Source organism: Anomaloglossus baeobatrachus, chromosome 6 (genome assembly GCF_048569485.1).
Source record: "Anomaloglossus baeobatrachus isolate aAnoBae1 chromosome 6, aAnoBae1.hap1, whole genome shotgun sequence".
Lineage (NCBI taxonomy): Eukaryota > Metazoa > Chordata > Amphibia > Anura > Aromobatidae > Anomaloglossus > Anomaloglossus baeobatrachus.
This window is the reverse complement of record NC_134358.1, coordinates 178,071,109-178,095,618: the sequence shown is the minus strand read 5'-3', so window position 1 is coordinate 178,095,618 and position 24,510 is coordinate 178,071,109. Positions and strand designations below refer to the sequence as shown.

General features: G+C 41.2%; 1 protein-coding gene across 7 annotated transcripts in view; it reads right to left on the bottom strand.

Moving 5' to 3' along the window:
* The window catches only part of PTPRM (protein tyrosine phosphatase receptor type M), a 993,494-nt gene that overhangs the window by 337,241 nt on the left and 631,743 nt on the right, over window positions 1-24,510 (bottom strand). For 4 of the 7 annotated variants that reach the window (XM_075314524.1, XM_075314525.1, XM_075314526.1 and 1 more), the window contains exon 14: window positions 6,258-6,332. The exons of the other annotated variants lie outside the window; for them this stretch is intronic. In XM_075314524.1, coding sequence (XP_075170639.1) covers window positions 6,258-6,332 — 75 coding nt within the window. The remainder of the gene's footprint in view (window positions 1-6,257; window positions 6,333-24,510) is intronic. 7 annotated transcript variants of the gene reach the window in all.

Below are 24,510 nucleotides of genomic sequence, written 5' to 3'. Positions count from 1 at the left end.
TGACTTTGCATCGACTGCTCAGCCTGTGAAAAATCATGGGCACATAAACAGCCCCATTCACTAGTATAGGAACGAGTGTTATCCATGAAAAACACAAATAGCACTCGTGCGCAAAAAACAAACGTTTAAATGAGCCTTTAAACAAACCATATACATACCTTTAGGCCTCTGCCACACTCACGTGAAAATCACGCACGTGCCGAGAGACGTATTTCCCCTGCGTGTTGCGTGCAGGTAAGTACGTGTCTCTGGTACGTACGGGCCACGTGTGTTCTACGTGTGCTATCCGCGATAGCACACGTAGAACCAGTAATTTACATACTCACCTGGTCCTTCCTGCTGTCCGCGCTGCTGTCCGTGGTGCTGATCTTCGGCTCCAGCCCTGCTGTCTCCCCGCTGCTGCTGCTGCCGGCCGCAGTGAAGTGAATATTAAATGAGAATAATGAACGGCGGTCGGCAGCAAGAGGCAGCAGCGGCAGAGACAGGAGGGCTGGAGAAGGTGAGTAAATGTTTTGGTTTTTTTTTAAATGACACGTGTGTTTTCTCCGGTGTGTGTCACACAGGACCGCATCCACACTACACCCGTGTGATACAGGTGCGGGCCGTGTGACACCCTTGCTGCCGGAGAAAACACTGACATGTCAGCAGTTAGAAAAACGCACACACGTACAAACGCACACGGACACACGTTCCGTGTGGCTTTACGTGTGTGTGCCTGCTACCATAGGGTAGCACTGCTGAACGTGTCTCCGTGCCGCCGGTACGTGCAAAAAATGACAAACACGTGCCGGCGGCACGGATGTGTGTCGCAGGCCTAAAGGATTATTCCCATCTCCTAGATCCAATCCCAATATGTAGTAGGTGTAATAATAAGAATATAGTAAATTCCTCCAATTAGATATGTAGTATAGTTTTTCTGAAAAGCTATGTCACTTACCTCATGTGCAGGGCATTGCAGTAGCTTAGGTATTCAAGGTTACGGTCATGCATATAGAGACAGTTAGTTAGTTGCCAGTGTTCGTAATGGAAACCTAATGCCATGCACATCAGGTAAGTGACACAGCTTATCAGGAGAACTACACTACATTTCTAATTGGAGGTATTTGCAAACATTATTATTATTACACCTTCTACATATTGAGATATAATCTTGGAGATGGGAATACCCCTTTAAGGTTATATTATAGACCAGCAGTTTGGATATCTTTCTAAAAATCTAAACCCACATACATTTAGGCCAGGTGCATACATTGCGTTTTTGGTGAGTATTTTACCTCAGTATCTGTAAGACAGAACCAGGAGTGGGTAAAAAATACAGAAGTGTTGCCTGTATTTCTGTTACACTTTTCATCTGATTGTCACACTCCTGGTTTTGGCTACAAATACTGAGGTAAAAAACTCACTAACTACTCAACATGTGCCTTAGGCCTGCGCCACACATCCGTGCCTCCGGCACGTGTTTGTCATTTTTTACACGTACCGGCGGCACGGAGACATGTACAGCAATGCTACCCTATGGTAGCAGGCACACACACGTAAAACCACACGGAACGTGTGTCCGTGTGCGTTTGTACGTGTGTGCGATTTTCAAAGCGCTGACATGTCAGTGTTTTCTCCGGCAGCACGGGTGTTACACGGCCCGCACCCGTACCACATGGGTGTAGTGTGGATGCGGTCCCGTGTGACACGCGCCGGAGAAAACACACATGTCATTGAAAAAATAACAAAACATTAACTCACCTTCTCCAGCCCTCCTGTCTCTGCCGCTGCTGCCTCTTGCTGCCGACCGCCGCTCATTATTCTCATTGAATATTCACTTCACTGCAGCAGCGGGGAGACGGGAGGGCTGGAGACGGAGGATCAGCACCATGGACAGCAGCGCGGACAGCAGGAAGGACCAGGTGAGTATAATAATTACCGGTTCTACGTGTGCTATCGCGGATAGCACACGTAGAACACACGTGTCACGCACGTACCAGAGACACGTACTTACCTGCACGCAATACGCAGGGAAAATACGTGTCTCTCGGCAAGTGCGTGAAATTCACGTGAGTGTGGCAGAGGCCTTAGGCTGTGTGGAAACAATGAGTTTTTAGTGATTTTTTTGGTGGTGTCTATTTTTTCTGAGTCAAGAATGCAGCATATGGAAATTTTAGCATAAATTGACCTGCGGTGCGTGTTTCAAATCCGCAACATGTCAATTTTTCTTGTGAATATGCTGAGTTTTATGTCTACATTTTTCCTAGAGAATTGCATAAGATGTAGAAAATCCGCAGGTGAAAAACGGATATGCATCTTTAGCGTGTTTCCACTGCGGAAATGCATCAAAAATGCATGTAGTCCGTACATGACTGTATCAATAAAGGCTTCTCAAAGCCAAATATCGGGAAGTACCAAAAAGAAAGCAGCTTTATTGACACAGCAACAAGAGACAAAAATCGCAGCATCAAAAAAGCGATAAAAAAACGTGTAAAAAAACACATGTAACCTAAGGTACATAAGGCCAAGTGCACATGTTGAGTATTTGGTGAGTTTTTTACCTCAGTATTTGTAACTCCAAACCTGGAGTGGAACAATCAAAGGAAAAGTATAATAGAAACACGGCACCACTTCTGTATTTATCACCCACTCCTGGTTTTTGCTTAAAAATACTGAGGTGAAAAACTCACCGAATATTCAGTTTGTGCACATGGCCTTACACTTTCAGCAATGTGGGTGGGATTTATAGAAATCTCCTGCCCACTGTGCTTCCATTTCACTCAGCGAAAACTGTCCGGAGTGCAGGTTTTAAATCTGAAAAAGGGCATTTTTTTAGCTGCGTTCCTATGATGAGTTTTTGATGTTTCAGAATTTTCTGCTCCTATCAGGTTAGTTGCATTTTTACATTCATTTTTGAGTGAGCTTTTCTATATGCCTTTTAATCGTGTTTTGGAATCTGCCGTTTTTGTCTGTTGTTGGAACAACATGTTTTCAATAAAGCTGGCTCGTTTTTGATACTTCCTGATATTTGGCTATTTAGCATTCTTATACTGCTTTTTGCTGATAATTGCTTTGTCCTAATAGGTTTTATGTGGAAGCTGACAGACAGATCAATGATATCTGCTGAAAGATGTGCACACCAGTGATCACTCAGATGCCGAATCCAAGATCGGTAAAGCAAAGAACGTTTTTTGCCTCCAATTTGGATATCTGTTTCTGTACTATAACCATTTGCCATGAGCAATTGCAATGAAATAAAAGACAATGTCTTATCATTTTTATTCTTCCTGTTCAGAATCTAAATTAATTCAAAATGGAAACAATGATAATTTGTGCAAAAATTGTTACTTTGAATTTAACACAGCAATGAACTAATGGGCTAATAGCACTTCTTAATCCCTTTTTTCTGCAAAATCTGATCAAGCTCCTGGTATACTTTCTTGTGCATAGCTGATATGTTGGGATGAGCAAACCTGAATTGTAAAGTTTGTGGTTCATACCGGACACCTAGTAAACTGGAGCTTGAACTCAAACACAGACTTTTCATGGAAGACCATGTCGCAGTTCAAAGTTCGGGTGCTGTTCGGATGCTAAATACAGTTTGTTGAAAGGCTACAGCGCGTCCAACAAGCTTTATTGTATGGGGAAGCATGTGAACAAAATACATTTGTAAATATATTTAAAAAAATGACGTGGGTCCCCCCTATTTTTGATAACCAGCCAAGGTAAAGGAGACACTTGAGGGCTGGTATAATCAGGCTGAGAAGGCCCATGGTTATTTGGCCCTTTCCAGCCTAAAAGTAACAGCCCGCAGCTGCCCCAGGAATGGCGCATCCATTAGATGCAATCAATTCTGGTGCTTTGCCTGGGTCTTCCCAATTGCCTTGGTGCAGTGGCAATCAGGGTAATACTTTTGGGGTTGATATCAGCCATCAATTCACAGCTGGCATAAAGCTCAGGGGTTAGTAATGGATAGGCATCTATCAGACACCCCCATTACTAACCCAAAAAGTGCACAGTTAGAAAATACACACAAACAGGAAAACATTTTTTATTTGAATAAAGACTCACCTACACTCCCTCGTTCACCAATTTCTTAATTTAAAAAAACCCTGGAAATTCCAACGTAATCCAAGGGTGTAATGTCCCATGATGTCCATTGAATCCTATAGAGCCTCGTTCTTAGAATGAGGCTCCATGGGTCACTCCCAGTCAGCGATAGGTACGGAATTTCTCACAAGCATGAAAAATTCCGTGCCTGCCGCTCATGCAAGTGACCTATGGAGCCTCATTCTCAGAACAAGGCTACCTAGGATTCGATGGATGTCATGGGACATTACATCATTGGATTACGTCGTAAATTTGAGGCTTTTTTAATTAACCTTCGTCCAGCTGAATAGGTACAATTGTACCTATTCCCTTTTTAAAGTGCAATAATTTTTTTTTTGAAAAGCCGTAGAGGGCTGAAATTTCGTGACATCTCAGCAGTTTTGGTCCAGAATATATTGGCCACATTTCAATAAAATATCTCCACCCCCTTCCAAGATAAGGGGTCGAGAAATTTTGGCAAAATTATGCAGCCTGACAAAGGTTAATAAATTGGTGAACGAGAGAGTGTGGAAGAGGCGTTATTCACTATTGGATTACGCAAGAACTTCAAGGATTTTTTTTATTAATAAATTGGTGAAAGAGAGAGAGTGGGGTGAGTCTTTATTCAAATAAAATATTTCTCCCTGTGTATGTATTTTTTAACTGTACACTTACCGGGTTAGTAATGGGGGTGTCTGATAGACGCCTATCCATTACTAATCTCTGGGCGTGAGGCCAGCTATCAATTCACAGCTGATATCAACTCCAAGAGTATTATCCCGATTGCCACCCGACCAGAGCAATTGGGAAAAGCTGGGCAAAGCGCCAAAATTGGCGTATCTAATAGTTGTTCCTCTTCTGTGGCAGCTGCGGGCTGCTATTTTTAGGCTGGAAAGGCCAAATAACAATTGGTCTTTCCAATCTGATAATACCAGCCCTCAGCTGTCTGCTTTACCTTGGCTGGTTATCAAAAATAGGGCAGACTCCACACTGTTTTTTTTATTATTTAAGTAAATCATTTAAAAAAACAGTGTGGGGTCCCCTCTATTTTTGATAACCAGCTAAGGTAAAGCGGACAGCTGAGGTTTGAAGCCCTCAGCTGTCTGCTTTACCTGCACTGATTATCAAAAATAGGAGTGAGCCCACGTCTATTTTATTGTTTACTCCCTATCCACATTTGTTTGCAGAACAATTTCTACTCTTAGCCCCATTTTAATTCCTATTGCAGTCTAGCTCTTACTATGACTATTTTACAGCCATTTTCATAGCACCAAATTTCGGGTCCCCATTGACTTATATGGGGTTTGGGGTCAAGTTTGGGTCAAGTCCGGATACTAAACCGAACTTTTAACTAAAGACGAGCTGAACCCGACGACCCGAACATCAACGGGTCCACTCATCCCTACTTATATGTTGCACTATTTTAGACCCTTAAGGGGGCTATACACGCAGCGACATCGCTAACGAGGTCGGATGTGCGTCACGAATTCCGTGACCCCAACGACATCTCGTTAGCGATGTCATTGCGTGTAACGGGGCCTTTACTTCTAACCTTTACAGCATTTGTCACATCCTAGGACCTTCCTACTCCCATTTCTACATGATACTCGGTGAATGTAAAATATATTATAATTTTCTTGTTCAGGGCTCTAGTATTTACTGGCCTATATGTGCTGATCATCCCTTCTGTAAAAGTAACTGGTGTTTCTACTGCTGTCACTTAGGAAATCCGTGAACAGATTTATTTCTAAAAAAAAAACCTGCATCTGGGAAACTCTGCTTGGGAAACATTGATTTATGATATCTTTGCTTTTTTGAGCACAATGGTGATAATACTGGTAATTACATTTTTCACCATATGTGTACACAGCTATAAAATAAACATCACAAGAAGCTTTAAAAAAAAAAAAAAAAAAAAAAAAAAAAAAGAACATCTCACACAATACACACATAATAATTGCATGCAGTGAGCAACATTGATTTATGGCACATAAATGAAATGAATTGGTAATACTACATTTCTTATTTGCAAGAGCAAGTGCAAAGTTAAAAAACAGAAGAACAAAAAATAACAATCACATGTAAAAAAAAATGAGCAGAAGATTGCAGAATGATCATGGCAATGACAATGATGATGATAAAAGGCAGAAGAAATGAGTAAATGAGTTGTGTGTACTTGAATGTCTGACCTGTTAGTTGGTCGTCGCCTGCAGCAGGGGCGATGCGAATGTATGGTGTTGTAAGCTGAGTCACGATTATCGCAGCTAAGGCAAAGGAAGATTTCCGGGTCAGCATGCATGAGGAGGAGAAGAAAAGCCAGACTGAAGCAAGGCCGACAAGAATACTGTCAAATGTTTCACCAACTCTGCAACATCATACTACCAAAACACCACATTTTCTAGCTGAGAGTAGAAAACAGCATGGAGGAGAGTAAAAGAAAAGAGTTCACTGTGGAAATGATTCAGTAAATCTCTGGTTAGAAATTGTGACTAATGAAGACATGCAATTTACTGTAGGTTCTTACATAGACTATGTCTCCCCTTCTACAGTTAGTATTCTTTCTAACACTTTTAGATTTATGGCTTTATTCAAAAACCCACAAAGACGATGAAGCGCAAACACATAGTGGCTAATGGACTGGGCAGTATTGTAAAAAGAGCTGCAGTGTAGAATACACCTACAGCTCTGTATTGTGTATATTCTCTTGTACTATTTTATTCTTTTGTACATGTTCCTAGACTTTATATGGCTTTTAATGATTGCTGCTTTGTGGTTGGACCTATTGTGTAGAAGCTATTACTTTGTAACAAAATATAGCAAAACAATGAGTAAATATTAGACGTGCCTTGTCAACAAGCAGGCATTTCTATTATTGGACTGGATGCAGAAACTAGGGGACTGTAGGGGGTGCGCTGTGCTATACTGGCCCATGGAATTCCTTTCAGTGACATAAATCATATGATATTGCTGCACCCATATTTATTTAAAGAGGACCAACCACCAGGATTTTCATATATAAACTAAAGCCAGTGCTATACTGGGCTATCATGCTGATTCTAAAAATACCTTAAGATGTGAGATCTACTAATCTCGAGATTAGTACTAAGATTCCGACTAAGATCGGAAGCATACTTTCCGAAATATCGGCAAGTAAGTTTGTGAAATATACTGTTTTTGATGATAAGTGCAACATAATATCTAATAGGTGGGTCGGGTTTTGCTAGTTATTCATGCCCCTGTCTGTCTGCCTGTCCTTCTTTCCTCCTTTCTTCCCCTGTACACAGACAGGGGGAGGAAGGACGGGCAGGCAGACAGGGGTGGGAATAACTAGCAAAACCTGACCCACCTATAAGAAATTCCGTTGAACCTCTCATCCAATAACAGTGCATTTCACAAACTTTACTTGCCTATATTTCAGAAAGTATACATCCGATCTCACAACTAAATGTATGTATAGAATCAGCATGATTGCACCACTATAACACTGGCTTTAGTTTATATATGAAAATCCTGATGGTTGATACCCTTTAAATAAGTTAACACGATAACCTTCATTATGCACTTATTTATGACAGATATAAAACAGTTGGATTTAAAGCTTCTCTATAGCATGCAGAAAAGTTGCAGATTTAGAAAAACAGAAATGTAGCAATTTTTCCTATTGTAAACATGCTCTTAATACACACTTTGGACAAATTAGACTGGGTTCACATCACTTTTAGGCATTAGGTTTGCTAAAATGTCCTATGACGTGCATATATTATACATGTATATATTTACGATATGTATTGTGGGCGAAGCTAATAAAGCAACTGAGGTAAGAAAAAAAGATAAAACGTATCTAGGGAGTCTTGAAAAGCTTTAGTCCGTGGAAATATACTAGCTATTATATGTATTCTATTTAATATAAAACCTGCAAATTGTGCTATTACGTGAATTGTCACCCTAATGAATTTACTACACACAAGGACAAAATGATCCAACGTCTTGAATACACCTAGAAAAATAACCAAAAAGATAAGAAAGTCTTCTAATATATATATATATATATATATATATATATATATATATATAAAATAGTTATTGCACATAGCTGCTGATCGTTGTTGTCCGAGTATTGAGACCACACTGATTGCTCAAAACATTGGTCTGAAGTGTGCTGCTCTTGTAAGCAGTGCACATACAGAGCGGTTTATGGACTCAATAGTTTCTGGGTCCATATAAGGCTCTGAGGTGAGAGTGGTTTTCGGACCCTTATGAATACTCCTGAGCTTGTAACTTGTTCGTGTGAGCATTGTGAGCTTCTTAGAAGAGATGCACACTTCAGAGTATTCACAACAAGAGGAGATGAATGTTATCAGCTCACCAGTCCTCGTAATTAAGTCCTTGTATTTCTTATTAGCCGAAGGTGCGGTACATGGATAGATCCTGGGCCTGTTCCCAAGCAATGCAATGGAGTTAGGAAGTAGATGGTATCCAGCTTCCTCGTGTATATAGGAAGGTGATGGAAAGTTATTCTTGTAATAAAAACATCATTTTATTCCAATACATTAAAAACATAAAAGAAATTACATTGGTCAACGCGTTTCGAGCATGAACTGCTCAGTTATAGGTTAAGAAATTTGTTACTTTTGTGTTTTAATATATTGGAGTACAAAACTTTTTTTCTATTTATTATAAGAAATTTCCTTCATGTTCCTATATACACGCGTGAGCTGGATACCATCTACTTATTAACTACACTTGAGAGTGGTGTTTTCAAAATTTGTGGGGGCTCAGGATCTGGACCCACACTGATCAACATCAATTTGCAATACCTATTATATAGAAAGACAGAAGTAAAATATCAGTTACATCTTTAAGAATTCAGTATTGATTGCTAAAACATTCATTGATAAACAGTGATGAGTGAGTACTACCATGCTCGATACTCATAATGAGCAGTTGGATACTTGGATGTGCGAGACTCAACTATCTGAGTATCATGGAAGGCAAGTGAGATCGTGAGCATTTTTATGTGAACTCTTCTGGAAAAATGCTTGCTTTCCCCATTAAATTTCATTCTACTCACCCATCCGAGCATCCAACTGCTCTTAGCTCTTAACAAGCACCCGAGCATGGTAGTACTCACTCATCACTAGTAATAAATTAGAATTCCCAGTTGAATCAGTCAATGCTGACACTGGATAAGACATGGGCAAGTTACATTAGTAGGATAGATAGACTTTTTAACTCATATGAAGTCAAGTTAGAACAGAGAACTTGGCCCCAATTCATCACTTGCATTTTTTTTACTTTGTTTAGTTTTTTTTTTCTCATGGTATTTGTTGTTTATTTGTGCCAAAATCTTTAAAACAGCAGGTTAATGAATTTTGTGCAAATTTAAAGATTCTCTTTCTTCTTGTGTGTAATTTTTTTGCACCTTTTCAGAGCAAAAAAGTCTCATGATCCTTTAAAATATCATGTTTGTTTTCAAGTGCACAAAATTTTAATTAGTCAGAATTTGTAGGGTAACGAGATAGAATTGCGCTAACGGTTTGCAACATTTTGAAAGATCATACATGATGAAATAGGCTACAAAATCTGGATAATAAAATCCATGCCCATACTGTCAAACAAGCAAAAACAGACGAAAAACAATTTGAAGTTCACTTAAGAAAAGACATTATATAACAAAGAATATGGCACAAATAAAATAGTTACTGCTAGAACCATTTTTAATCCAGAAAAAAGGCACAAAGACAAGAATTAATTGGGGCTTTTTTTCATAGTGAGATGACGGTACAAATATAACATTTGTTTTACAGGTTTCCGACAATAAAGACGGTCAGCCTACACCTTAACTTGCAGAGTGATAAGACTGCCAGCCCTTCATAAATGCAGCTATGTGTTAGTAAAAATACATGTAAGCGTTAATCACTGTCCCATAACATAAGCTTACATATACATGGGAATGTTCCTTAGAACAGCATATAAAGCAGTGCTGTGGTAATATTGTGTAATAAAAGACATAAAATCAGCAGCTAAAATGCATGGAGAATACATACACATGTTGTAGATGTAAAGGCTACTTTACACGCTGCGATATCGGTACCGATGTCGCTAGCGTGCGTTCCCACCCCCATCGGTTGTGCGACACGGGCAAATCGCTGCCCGTGTCGCACAGCATCGGCTGGACCCCTCACACTACTTACCTTCCCTGCGACGTCGCTGTGACCGGCGAACCACCTCCTTTCTAAGGCGGCGGTCCGTGCGGCATCACGGCGACGTCACTGAGCGGCCGCCCAATAGAAGCGGAGGGGCGGAGATGAGCGGGACGTAACATCCCGCCCACCTCCTTCCTTCCGCATTGGGGACGGCGGCAGGTAAGGAGAGGTTCCTCGTTCCTGCGGCGTCACACGGAGCGATGTGTGCTGCCGCAGGAGCGACGAACTACTTCGTACCTGCAGCTCCAACGATATTCGAGAATGGACCCCCATGTCACCGATGAGCGATTTTGCACGTTTTTGCGACGATGCAAAATCGCTCATAGGTGTCACACGCAACGGCATCACTAATGCGGCTGGATGTGCGTCACAAATTCCGTGACCCCAACGACTTCGCATTAGCGATGTCGTAGCGTGTAAAGCCCACTTAATTGTGAATATCTATGGAGATTAGGTATCATAGGGGTGACATTTTACTGTACTTACTGTTGCTAGTGTTGAGCGAGTACCTAACTATTCGTAGTTGCATGTTCGTTATCAGTAGCAGATGCAATGTAAGTCAATAGGAAATACCCGCTAAGTAGTGTATAACCCGAAAGCCGTACTATTCGCTACTCACACGAAAAGCACGGCTTTTGAGATACTCGCTACTTAGCGAGTATTTCCCATTGACTTACACTGCGCCCGCTACTCGTAGCGAATATGCAAGTAGAAGACAGTACCCGCTAACAGCATCGCGACTACGAATAGTCAGCTACTCGCTCAACACTGTTACTAATCATAATGAGGAGGAAGAACTGGTTCTCCTTAAAGAGACCAGATGAGTGTGCAGGCTTACAGACAATGCTCTGGGAGAAAAATATGTAAATCAGCCCTGTCACAGAACATAAAGAAACTTACCTGCAAGTAAGACATAAGATAGGTAACTACCTATAAGTCAATGTCTGACCAGTTGCCTTATAGAGTAGCTACTTGCTGGTAACTGCAAAATAATGTCTTTTGTTTTGTGAGAAAGATAAATTGTGTGCAAATCATAATGCTAAAGAAATAATTTTAAAAAATGGCTTGAGATCCCCTCTATTTTTGTAACCAGCCAAGGTAAAGCTGACAGCTGAGGATTGCAGCCTGCAGTTGTCTGCCTTACCCACACTGGTTATCAAAAATAGGTGTGAGCACATGTAATTTTTTTTTTATTTATTCTCTATCCACATTTGTTTGCAGGGCAATTGCCCCTATTTTGCTTCCTTTTGCAGCCCCTTAGCCCTTACTACAATCAATTTACAGCCATTTTACAGCACAGAAATTCTGGTCTACATTGACTTATATGGGGCTCGGGTTCGGGTGAAGTCTGGCTCCCAAACCAAACTTTTAACTAAAGTCCGGCCGAACTTAGTGAACTCAAACCTCTATGTGTCCACTCATCTCTACTGCCTACTCTCTAGGTTATAATTGTGGTGTCGGTGACTTAAAGGTTTTTCCTGGTTTGTAAAAACCCTCTTTTTTGGCTGCAGTCTGTTTTAAATAATCAAACCTCGCTGTACTCATCCTCCCTGTGTCCAGCGCTGAGTCTCCACCACTGCTCCCAGTGTCTGCTATTGTTTACAGTGCTGACATTACATTGATACCGCTATAGCCATAAAAATCAACGGATCTGCCCGAGTTGTCAGCACTGCAGACAATAACAGACATTGAGAGCAGTGTCAGAGACTCAGCTCTGGACCAGGGAAGGGTGAGTCCAAAACAGTTTGCTTTTTTAAATAAAGGTGGAAAATCCTTTTAACGCAAATTAACAATTCACGATTATCGTGAATGAGTGTTGCTATTAATGATCATTTCCCCATAACTATGGTGTGTAAACAGGCTGTTTATAACACAAAGAACTAAAGTCCATTCAATGGGGAAATTATCTTTTGGCTTGCTTAAAAGATCATTGTTTCAGGCAACACAATGTCTGGTGTAATCAGGACCTGTGCTGCCAACAACAATGGCAGCCTAAGTGGATAGAACAATCTTACTGAACCTTCTGTGTGCATATTAAGTAGGGTCTGTGTCTAAGGGCCCACCTACACCACACCACCGTATAACATGGACGTGTGTCATCCAATGTTTTATCGTATAACACTCGGACAGGGCAGTGCCAATTTGGCCTGAGGAAAAAAAAGCGAGTGGCAGCGCAAATCAAGTTTATGGGTGCATGGAAATCATTGGACTGCATTTAGATGACATCCGAGTGCAGACTGATTTCTGTGGACACAGAATAGAGACATTTTGTTCTCCATCTTCCTTCTTCACTGGTGCTACCATTTTCCCATGCGATAGAATTGGATCACAAAAAGCTGACACTGATCAAATTTGGATCAGAGTTTGATGGAAGTGTCATCATTAACATAATTGATCTAATTCTTTTGCATAGAGAATATACGCTTTTGTGACCCCAGCCTAAACCTGATAAATAACTGCAATAGGCAAATATGTACTGAATGAGGGGGCTGCCGTGTTTAGCGCTGCAGATTTTCAAATGTAAAACCAGCTTAAGCCTTTAAAACTAACAAAGAGAAAAACGTTCTCAAATTATGAAATTATTCAAAGAGGGAGTGGAGGATTGTGCTTTAAAAGGTTATTCCCATCTCCTAGATCCTATCCCAATATGTAGTAGGTGTAATAAGAATATTAGCAAATACCTTCAATTAGAAATGTAATATAGTTCTGTTGATATAACCATGTCTCTTACCTCATGTGCAGGGCTTTAAAGCTTAGGTATCTGTGGCGCCCCTGAGGCTTCAGTCGTCACAGAGTATTGCATCTGTCTTTAGGTGTAATGCTTATCCCGGGTAAGAGGAGATTAACCGCTGGTGCTTGGAGCTTACACAATACACTTACATAAACATCCAGTTAGTGAGTCAGCACTTACACTACTCACAAACCAGGCTGGGAAATTCCCGGGCAGGATGAGTCATCAAAAAGGTGGTGGCTGCCTGGGAACTGAGCAAGCACACTTTGTTTCACTTTAGAAGGAGTTTTACCTTAGAACAGTCTTGGTGCAGAAGGGAGCAGACAGCCTTAGGAGAGCAGAGTTTAGCAGACTGGTCCAGGGGACTGGAGGCTGGAGGAATTAGTCCCAGGACCAGGGCCATGACACCGCACTGAGTTTGCACAGGACGGACAGAGAGAGAAGCAGGAGATGACAGAGTGGAGCTGTGAGACAGAGGAGCAACTCGGTAGCCGAAGGGTGAGCTCCCAACAGCCTCTTCGGGAGCGGCAGCAGTCAGGGTGCAGAGCCCTCAGTTAGGGGATCCTTCATGGACTCCATGGACTCTAATAAATCTGCAGGGAAAGGGGATTTCACATCCGATTGCCCACCACCAAAAGTCCCGGGGCACGGCAGCAGATAGAGACAGGAGCCACGGCCATGGTCATGACCATAACAGGTTTCACACAGCCTGCGTACGGTATGGCAACTAAAGCCAAAGATACTGGGGTCCCCAAGTAGCTTCACCCCACAGGGATCCACACTACAAAGCAAAGGAGGAAGGTCTCACATGCTTCACAACACCGGTGGTGACCTCTGCTTTATCCAGGATTGGCTGGGGCCCATCATGGCGATGACCGGTACTCTGCGGGCGCAGCACAGGAACTGTGAGTAAAACACCTGTAACCGCGATTCGGTGCCAACGGCCCTTCCCCTTGTCACCACCATTCTCCCCGGGGCTCGCTCCACCTGTGGGTAGCTGGACTATCTGAGCTGCAGTAACACCAGCAGCGGAGGAGAGCGAAATCTCGCAGCGCCGGCTAATCCTTGGCTGCGCACCAGGGATGGCGCTGCAAAGCAAACCCTCATCCCCCCTTTTTGACACTCTTTGCCTGTAGCGGACGGGGCCATGTAGCCGGGTCAGGCTATTCACAGCAACCCCACACGACTATTGGCCCGGTGACGAGTTATGGCCTGCAGGTCCTGTGGGGTGCTACATATCCATGGTTACAACCACTCATATAGGGACAAAGCAATGGTTGTTCCTTCCCGGTGAAAGACCTGGCTAGTTTCCTGCCAGCGTTGAGAAACATGTGATGGTGTCTCCGCAGGCCTTCTTGCTTTGAATATTTCCCATGGTGCATTGCTCTAGAATCACTGCGTTGAGAAACACGTGATGGTGTCTCCGCAGTGGTGGATGTTGATCTCCCTAAGGTCAACCATCCTTGCTCACATACTCATATAGGGACAGTCAGTTGATTACTCATGGTTGTAACCATGGATATCTAAACTCCAATGCCCTGAACATGAGGTAATAGTCACGGCTATATCAGGAGAACTATACTATATTTATAATTGGAGTTATTAACTAATATTATTATTATTACATTTACTACATATTGATATAGGATCTTGGAGATGGGAATACCCTTTTAAATTATTTTCCTGTTTCAGGAATTGTATAGTGATGAGTTATACCATTTTCCAATACACTTTTTGCATTAACCCCTTATAATTTTCAGGATCTCTGCCTGCAGTCATTCAATAAAAACTTTTAATTGATTGCTCCCGGGGAATACAAATCATTCCTGGTCGTGACACAGGTAACTGTAGTCAGGCCACAGTTCCAAGCTCAGCACAGAGTCAGTCCAGTTAGCAGTTACTTTTCCAGTATGTCTAGCTGGATCTGCAGCCTGTAACACAGTTATGAACATAGCCCAATACTTCTAAGTACATTCTAATTTTATGCCTCTCTTCCATTTTAGAAAATGTTACGAAAAAGGTGAAAGGTCCAAGACAACAGCTGGAAGATGACATAGAGAGCAGACACCAGAAAATGAAGGACAGACTTTTTTTTGAGGGATTTCTAATTTCCACAGAACAGCCTGAATGCTATTAGGATTGTGGCAAAAAGTGAGAGAAATAGATCATCTACCATCTGCAGACAATTAAACTCAGAACCGCTGCTGCATAATATTTAGAAATATCCCTCTGCAATGTCCACATAGAGTGATGTTACCGGATGATTCAGAGCTAGATATGTGCCATAAATATCTCCGCAGAATCCCACCGTTATTACTGGGGTTATGGCTCCACCATGATGCCAATCGGTAAGGCCTGTACATTAAAGGGTCAATTGTCTTGGATGTGTCACCAACCTAAACTATGAATATCAGATCCCAGAGGATTTTCTTCCTGTGACAAATATTTACCTATTGTCATTTCACTACAGTTCATACAGTATGTATAAATCTATAAGCACATCAGTAAATTCATTAAATTTGCCTTCACTCTCAAAACACCTGTCCCTTGGGTTTTCAATAACAAAAAATAAGTCCTTCTTCAAAGTATGCTGATATTAAGGGCTCCAGGATATGGAAGCACATGGCTCCAGGATATGGAAGCACATGGCTCCAGGATATGGCAGCACATGGCTCCAGGATATGGAAGCACATGGCTCCAGGATATGGAAACACATGGCTCCAGGATATGGAAGCACATGACTCCTGGATATGGAAGCACATGACTCCAGGATATGGAAACACATGGCTCCAGGATATGGAAGCACATGGCTCCAGGATATGGAAGCACATGGCTCCTGGATATGGAAGCACATGACTCCAGGATATGGAAGCACATAGATCCAGGATATGGAAGCACATGGCTCCAGGATATGGAAGCACATGGCTCCAGGATATGGAAGCACATGGCTCCAAGATATGGAAGCACATGGCTCCAGGATATGGAAGCACATGGCTCCAGGGTATGGAAGCACATTGCTCCAGGATATGGAAGCATATGGCTCCAGGATATGGAAACACATGGCTCCAGGGTATGGAAGCATTGACTCTGTTTTTAACTAAAACATATTTTGGGAGGAGATACTGGCTGGAAAGCGGAACGGATTTATTCTAACGTTATTTGATAAATGGTTGATTATTTTGATAGCAATTAATCAAAATAATTATGCCTTTTGAAAAGTAAAAAAATATTAGCGCAGTGCGATGTTGTGCAAAAAAAAGGGACGCTATTGGTGTTTTCATGCCAGTTTCGGCCAGCTCAATGACGATTTTTGACAACCTACGGCATACTTTATGCCACAAATCTTACATTGGTGGAGAGGCGTACATCCCTTTTCAGATGTACCTGATGTATAAAGAGGTGGTTGCCTCCTCATAAAGTTCACAATTCTGGTCTACATACAGTGCCTACAAGTAGTATTCAACCCCCTGCAGATTTAGCAGGTTTACACATTCGGAATTAACTTGGCATTGTGACATTTGGACTGTAGATGAGCCTGGAAGTGTGAAATGCACTGCAGCAAAAAAGAATGTTATTTCTTTTTTTTTTTTTTTTTAAATTGTGAAAAGTTTATTCAGAGGGTCATTTATTATTCAACCCCTCAAACCACCAGAATTCTGTTTGGTTCCCCTAAAGTATTAAGAAGTATTTCAGGCACAAAGATCAATGAGCTTCACATGTTTGGATTAATTATCTCTTTTTCCAGCCTTTTCTGACTAAATAAGACCCTCCCCAAACTTGTGAACAGCACTCATACTTGGTCAACATGGGAAAGACAAAGGAGCATTCCAAGGCCATCAGAGACAAGATCGTGGAGGGTCACAAGGCTGGCAAGGGGTACAAAACCCTTTCCAAGGAGTTGGGCCTACCTGTCTCCACTGTTGGGAGCATCATCCGGAAGTGGAAGGCTTATGGAACTACTGTTAGCCTTCCACGGCCTGGACAGCCTTTGAAAGTTTCCACCCGTGCCGAGGCCAGGCTTGTCCGAAGAGTCAAGGCTAACCCAAGGACAACAAGGAAGGAGCTCCGGGAAGATCTCATGGCAGTGGGGACATTGGTTTCAGTCAATACCATAATTAACGTACTCCACCGCAATGGTCTCCGTTCCAGACGAGCCCATAAGGTACCTTTACTTTCAAAGCGTCATGTCAAGGCTCGTCTACAGTTTGCTCATGATCACTTGGAGGACTCTGAGACAGACTGGTTCAAGGTTCTCTGGTCTGATGAGACCAAGATCGAGATCTTTGGTGCCAACCACACACGTGACGTTTGGAGACTGGATGGCACTGCATACGACCCCAAGAATACCATCCCTACAGTCAAGCATGGTGGTGGCAGCATCATGTTGTGGGGCTGTTTCTCAGCCAAGGGGCCTGGCCATCTGGTCCGCATCCATGGGAAGATGGATAGCACGGCCTACCTGGAGATTTTGGCCAAGAACCTCCGCTCCTCCATCAAGGATCTTAAGATGGGTCGTCATTTCATCTTCCAACAAGACAACGACCCAAAGCACACAGCCAAGAAAACCAAGGCCTGGTTCAAGAGGGAAAAAATCAAGTTGTTGCAGTGGCCTAGTCAGTCTCCTGACCTTAACCCAATTGAAAACTTGTGGAAGGAGCTCAAGATTAAAGTCCACATGAGACACCCAAAGAACCTAGATAACTTGGAGAAGATCTGCATGGAGGAGTGGGCCAAGATAACTCCAGAGACCTGTGCCGGCCTGATCAGGTCTTATAAAAGACGATTATTAGCTGTAATTGCAAACAAGGGTTATTCCACAAAATATTAAATCTAGGGGTTGAATAATAATTGACCCACACTTTTATGTTGAAAATTTATTAAAATTTAACTGAGCAACATAACTTGTTGGTTTGTAAGATTTATGCATCTGTTAATAAATCCTGCTCTTGTTTGAAGTTTGCAGGCTCTAACTTATTTGCATCTTATCAAACCTGCTAAATCTGCAGGGGGTTGAATACTACTTGTAGGCACTGTAATTTGGGATTTATGAATATGCCACATATTGTAATTGTATGTTACATGTTATAGGCGTTTGGATATAAAGCATTGCATAGGTATAAAATGTGTTTGAGTGTGTTTTGCCCCCAGTGGCTAATTGCACACACAATGCATTTGATGCAGATTTTGTATAGAAAGACTTGACAACATACAGACTTAAAAATCTTCACCGCATGTCAATTTACACATAGAAAGTATTTACAATGTGTTGATGAGATGTTTAAGAGTTTTTAAATCTCATCTATTTAGCTGGTACTATACTATACAGCGGACTTTCTGTGGGTAAATCCACATTGTAAAACTGCACCATATCCATACAGTGTGCACTTACCCAAATGCTTTGGTTAATAGATTCCTCTAGTTTATATCCCAATCAAAAACCATTGAGGTGAGAGCATAAGACCTTCTACTTCATACACTACTTCTACTTAGGTCTTAGTTTATTTCAAACTTTTAACCCAAATTTATAGTTTTATACTGTAAATATAAGCTACACAAAACCCGTAGATTGGAAATGCCCTGCATTGCTACTGTACTTATCCAGATACCTTTATGTATCAAATTTTCACTTTACTATTACTGCCCAGTGCTTGGTGTAACTATTACATTCCTAAGGCTAAGACCGCACTTTGATTTTTACCTGCTTTTTTCCTGCTTTTTGAACTGCAGCATTTAATATCAAAATGCATGCGTTCTGCTTTTCAAGCTTAGTCTATGGGAATTTGGGTTTCTAGACCACACTATGGAGTTCAAAATGTTTCCTTTTTGTGGCAGAAATTTGGGCAAAAACTCTGCTTTTTAAAGAAGCAACATGTCAATTGTTTTTGCCATTTGGGTTTTGCCCTGCAAAGCAGAGTTTTTGCCCAAATTTCTGCCACAAAAAGGCAGCATTTTGAACTCCATAGTGTGGTCTAGAAACCCAAATTCCCATAGACTAAGCTTGAAAAGCAGAACACATCCATTTTGGCATTAAACGCTGCAGTTCAAAAAGCAGGTAAAAAGCAGGTAAAAAGCAACATGCGGTCTTAGCCTAAGAATGCAAAGCATTCAGAAGGCATAGCAATAGGTGAAAGTATTTTCTGCTTAATTACATATAGGTTTTATCCACATTGCCAGCTATATTGATCATCTGTTTCATTCTCATCAAGGGGTAGACATATGTTCAAACAACTCTGTTCTCTGAATATGTGTAATAATTACAAAACAGCAAGTGATGAAGCTCTCATGGTCTCTCACTGGTCTGGCTAGATCTCAGCAGCGATGATGTGCCTTAACAGCATGTGGCCACTGCAGCTAATCACTAATAACAATAGTGATGCCAGTGTGTATGGCTAGTAGGTAAGATATGTTATTGCAGGTGGGTTGTCATGTAAAACTCTCGAAGGGTCCTCAGCCCCATCTTTGCCATCAGCCACAGATCGTCATGACGATTATCTGATCGGCCTGAAGGCTTTGGTATTTATGACTTTGGGTGATGGTAGAACTACAGAAAAAAAATGGAGAGAAAGACAATCCTTTGTGCTGTTGGAGGGAAAAACTTCCAAAGCAATTTTTAAGCGCTCCGTTAATGCTATAAAAATTAAAAGCATATTTCCAGAATCCCTGTGGAGTGCTGAACCCAGCGCACCATTTCGCTTGACGGGGAGATCGCCGGTATCACGACAAATTATTGGCCAGTAAAACCGTGCTAGATGCGTTGTGTTTGGTATCTATGTAAATGTAAAATCGAGATATAAAAATGACGCTAATATCTTTCACCTAAGTGGCCCAGGGGCAAAGATATGTGGAAAGCTAGAATTAAGTTACCTTTGGGACAAGCTCGGCACAGCCCACAAGAGACTGTAAAATGAGGTCACAGAGAAGGGGGGGTTACCTAAGGCATAAAAGCGACAGCTCCTTTCTGGGGGGGTCAGTCAGTCTGGAGGGCATCAGTAAGGGTGATGCTGGCCGATTATAACATCTTCTTCTCTTGGAGTCCCTCCACTCCCTAAGTTTGGACATGGCACGAGTTTAGTAAGTTTCACGTTTATACCTTTTATTTTTGCTGTAACTGTCTATACTGTAATTGTATTGTTCCTATTTGTAAATTCTTTTATATTTTTATTAAACACTGCCTATTTTCGGATTAAATATATAAAATTTAATAGTTTCTTTCCTCATGCTTTATATATGAATCCAAAACCCCAAAGGGCCTTATTGGAGGGCTATCATTAAGGGTACCGAGGTATATATATATTCCATTAGCGGGAATCGGTGATATATACATTTACCCTTGCTGTGAGACCTCCAATATTTGGCATGATTAGCTCAGCAGCCTCATTTTATGCATTGTCCTACAGTACCAAAAGTGGCCTGCAGACAAGAGAGGCGCTAGAGAGTAGTCGTGTTTGACAAATCAGCGAACAGCTGCGGGAGTTCTGAGTGACTCCCCCGGCTGTTCATGACATGGGTTAACAAGGAGGATTAGTGATGTATCACATTTAAGGGGTTGTCCACTACTAGGACAACCTCTTTTGATCCTACAAGTTTCCCCTAGGTGAAGACTATACTCAACTACCATATTGGCACCCTTCCAGCAATGTCTTGGATCGCGGTGCCAGGGCTCATGTGGGGTTGTGACTTCACACAAACCCCATGTCCAATCAGCTCCAGCTTCTGTCTCCCTGCCTTTGGGACAAACGAACAATCAACAGGAAGTGAATGCAGCCACAGAGCTGACTTCCTGTTGATTAACCCATTTGCCCAAAAGCAGGGAGACAGAATCTGGAGCTGATTGGACAAGTAAGCCCCAGCACCGCAATCCAGGTCACCGATGGAAGGGCGTCGGTACGGGAGGTAAGCATAGTCTTTATTATTTTACCCGAGGGAAACATGTGGTATCAACACGGGTTGTCTTGGTAATGGACAACCCCTATAAGTAGGTGCTGTTGTGCTATATAACACATTTCCATCTCACAGAATGATATTAATTATTTCTATATTCTCTTATCATTTTTACTGTGAAGTGTTTTTGAAAAATTTTACAGGTTATAATGAAATCCATTCACAACTCAGTTGTACCTAGTCAAATTAGAAAGGTGATATCCTATCCAACCCTAACATAGTAATTAGGATTGCATTGTAAAATGAGAGGCACAGGAGACACCTGGTAGGTATATTTATGTGAGACTGGCTTTAACCTTTCTTAAGTGAATTTGTCGACCGCTTGCTCCATGGTGACACCAGCAAATTAAGATCTGATTTGGTTATACTTCATTAATTACAATATGCATATTTCCATGTGCCTAATTCATTCAGGACAGACCATTGTTTTTCGGCATATGGGTTTTTACATGTATACCTTATGATTACTTGTAGATTGTGACTATGTATTGTTGTATATGTTATACGTAAATGTATATGTTTTTGATAAAAAAAAAAAAATCTTGTGCTGATCCTGTATATTACCACTTTTTTTCTTTCCAACTTTGAGTCAATTTAATATTGTGATACCAGAGGTCCCCAGTAGATGGTGCCCTCTAAATATTTGGTTTTGCTATGGTATCCTATGTATTTCCTCTGCTTGGTTTTCATCCCTTTTCCTTTAGGAACCTGCAGAGTTCTTCACCTTTTCAGCTGTTTTTCATCAGCACTTCCCTTGGTGTCTTTATATACTCTCATTTCTCCTTACTCTGTGCTGGTGATAGGTCTAATACCCTTAACATGTCTTCAGTGCATGCATTCGGCTTGTATTCATCTGGATAAACTTTGTTGTTGTTTGCAGTTCCTCTCCCCGAGTCATATGGAGATAAGTTATTATTTTACTTTCCTCCTGTTTGCTATTCCTGTGTGTTCTTTAGAGCTTAGTGGGGTTGACTAAGCGCTCACCCCACCTGCTCCCTACCTAGGGCCTATTTCAGAGTCAGTCAGTGTTAGGTATGCGACTTGGTGCATAGGTACGGACTCTATCTAGGGCGATGAGGGAAGTCAGGGCCCAGCAGTAGGCTTAGTCAGGAGGCACCATCTGCCTCTTCCCTAGACACAGGGTTTCTCTTCCCTTCCCTTTTGCCATTCGAGTGGTACTTCCTCGTACGTAGCGTGACACTCATCAAACTGAGCTTTTTTTAAATTTTGCAGTGTCTCAGATTAAAACATACCTGACTACAACCATGCAGCCAGTGTACGATTCGTGCTACCTGTGGCTTAGATAGCATGAATTTGATGATAGGTTTCCTCTAAAGAAGCGTTTCCATTAAGTTTTTTATGCACTAAATCTGTGTACATGAGTATCTAATAGAGTGTGCATGTGTTAATATACTCTGGTATCCAGTGCTGTTCTGCTCCTCTTCTCAGTGACAGCACCGCTCTTCACACCCTCCAGGTCACACTGCGCTCTTTGTAACCTGGAAATGGTCTTTACAATGTAAGTCTATGGAGCGTCAGAACGAGGCTCTATAGACTTTTATTATCAAAGAGACTTCCAGCTCAAGCATAGGTAGGTGAGTATATTAACACATACATTCTACACTACATTTGCATATACATTCACGAAGAGCTTCTTTAAGTTATAAAGTTTGGCCATTTGGGGTTTTGGCGCATTTAGGGCATATTTATTTGGTTTAATGTTTAAACTTAGTTGATACCATACAAATCAAATGAGTTCAGTATTGTATTGCCAGGAAGTAATGAATATGGCAAAACTATTCTGCAGAAACCCCAAAGGGGAGCCTTCATTTCCACATTTTAATCAGTAGGGCTCAGTATCCATGAAGTTTACTTCATATGTCATTTACGTATATCAGTGGCGGATACAGAAGTGCTTTCACACCCTGCTTCATTTTCACTTTACTTGTTAAATAGCAAATGCAACAAAGCATAGATATAATTTGTACAAACAATCGTGCAGCATCATCTAGAAACAAGCCTGTCAAACATCTCCTCTTGGGATCCATGTTGCCTCGGGACTACAAATCATTTGTATGTCTGCCTGAATTTTGTGTTTCTTTACAATTGTACAAAATGAGCTTTTCTCACTTGTTTTGAATATTTAAGACTGTAAGTTACTTAAAACTCAACAGCCAAAAAATAAAAGATACAGTGAAAATCAATATATTATAGAAAGGGCCGCAAAGCAGTTCTACTATAGATACCTGCTGCACAAAGATATAACTTGCTCCACTGCTTATATTTTCATAATGATATACAATAGTAGTGAAATTATAAGTGCTTTCGAAGATAAAAATGAACAAATAACACCCTATGTTCATTGAAGGCTGGATCTTTGGAAAGGCCGTACAGGCTTAAGGTGAACTGACGCATATGTGCACACAATGTCTTTTTCTGGGGGCTCAACTGTGAAACATTGCCTGAAAAAGTGCTAACTAAATGCTCAAAAGAATAATGAAATACATTTCAATGTAAAAATGAAAAATATGCTTTTCATATGTTCAAAGAAAAAGACTGAGAACACTTCCTAATGTGAACAGGTGCATACTGAGCCTGATATATAGTAAGAAAAAGTAGACAGTTGCACTCTGTAGTGCTAAGATATGTGTAACAATGAATATAGAAATATAAACGTAATACTGCTATGGAAAACACATATAAAATGAGATACTTAATACACAAATATGGACAGTTTTATGTGAGCCCAACAGCCAACACCAAGGAAACATCTTATTATTGGGTCCCTGCCTGCTCTAATGCCTTTTTTTGGGCAGGGACCCAACACTAAGAGGTCACCTTGGCGTTGGCCGTTGGGCTCACATAAAACTGGCCATTTTTGGTTTCTAAGTATCTCTTTTTTATGTGTTTTCCATAGCAGTATTGCATATTTATATTCATATATTCATTGTTATACATATTGTTGCAGAACAGAGTGCAATCGTCTTTTTTTTTCTATATGTTCAGTCTGGAAAAACTCACAAAAAACATTTGGAATTAACAGAAAAAAATTTAAATAAAAGGCTCAGGAAAAAAAAATGTTGGCATTTCCAGGAAATAATTGAAATCTGAGTAAAAATTATTACTATTACAATAGAGATTGGAATGCTAAAATGTAAGAAAAGAGCAGAAAACATGATTTCATTGTAAGTGTGTCACTATGGGATTGTGAGTTAACATTCTGGAAATTTACTGTAGAACCACTGAAGAAAAAGGATTTTCCGGCGCTTCCATCCATAAAATTAATCTCCGGTATCCTACTCTGTTCTGCTTTCTACTCAGTGAGATCACCGCTCTTCAGACTCTGTCTCACTCTATGCTTGAACTGGAAGTCTCTTTTATAATAAGAGTCTATAGAGCCTCGATCTGACGTTCCATAGACTTACATTGTAAAGGTCACTTCAAGGTTACGCAGAGCGCAGTATGACCTGAAGAGTGTGAAGAGCAGTGATGTCACGGAGAAGTGGAACAGAACAGTGCCGGAAACACGTCAGGAACGCTGGGTACTATGTGGTTTTACATGTC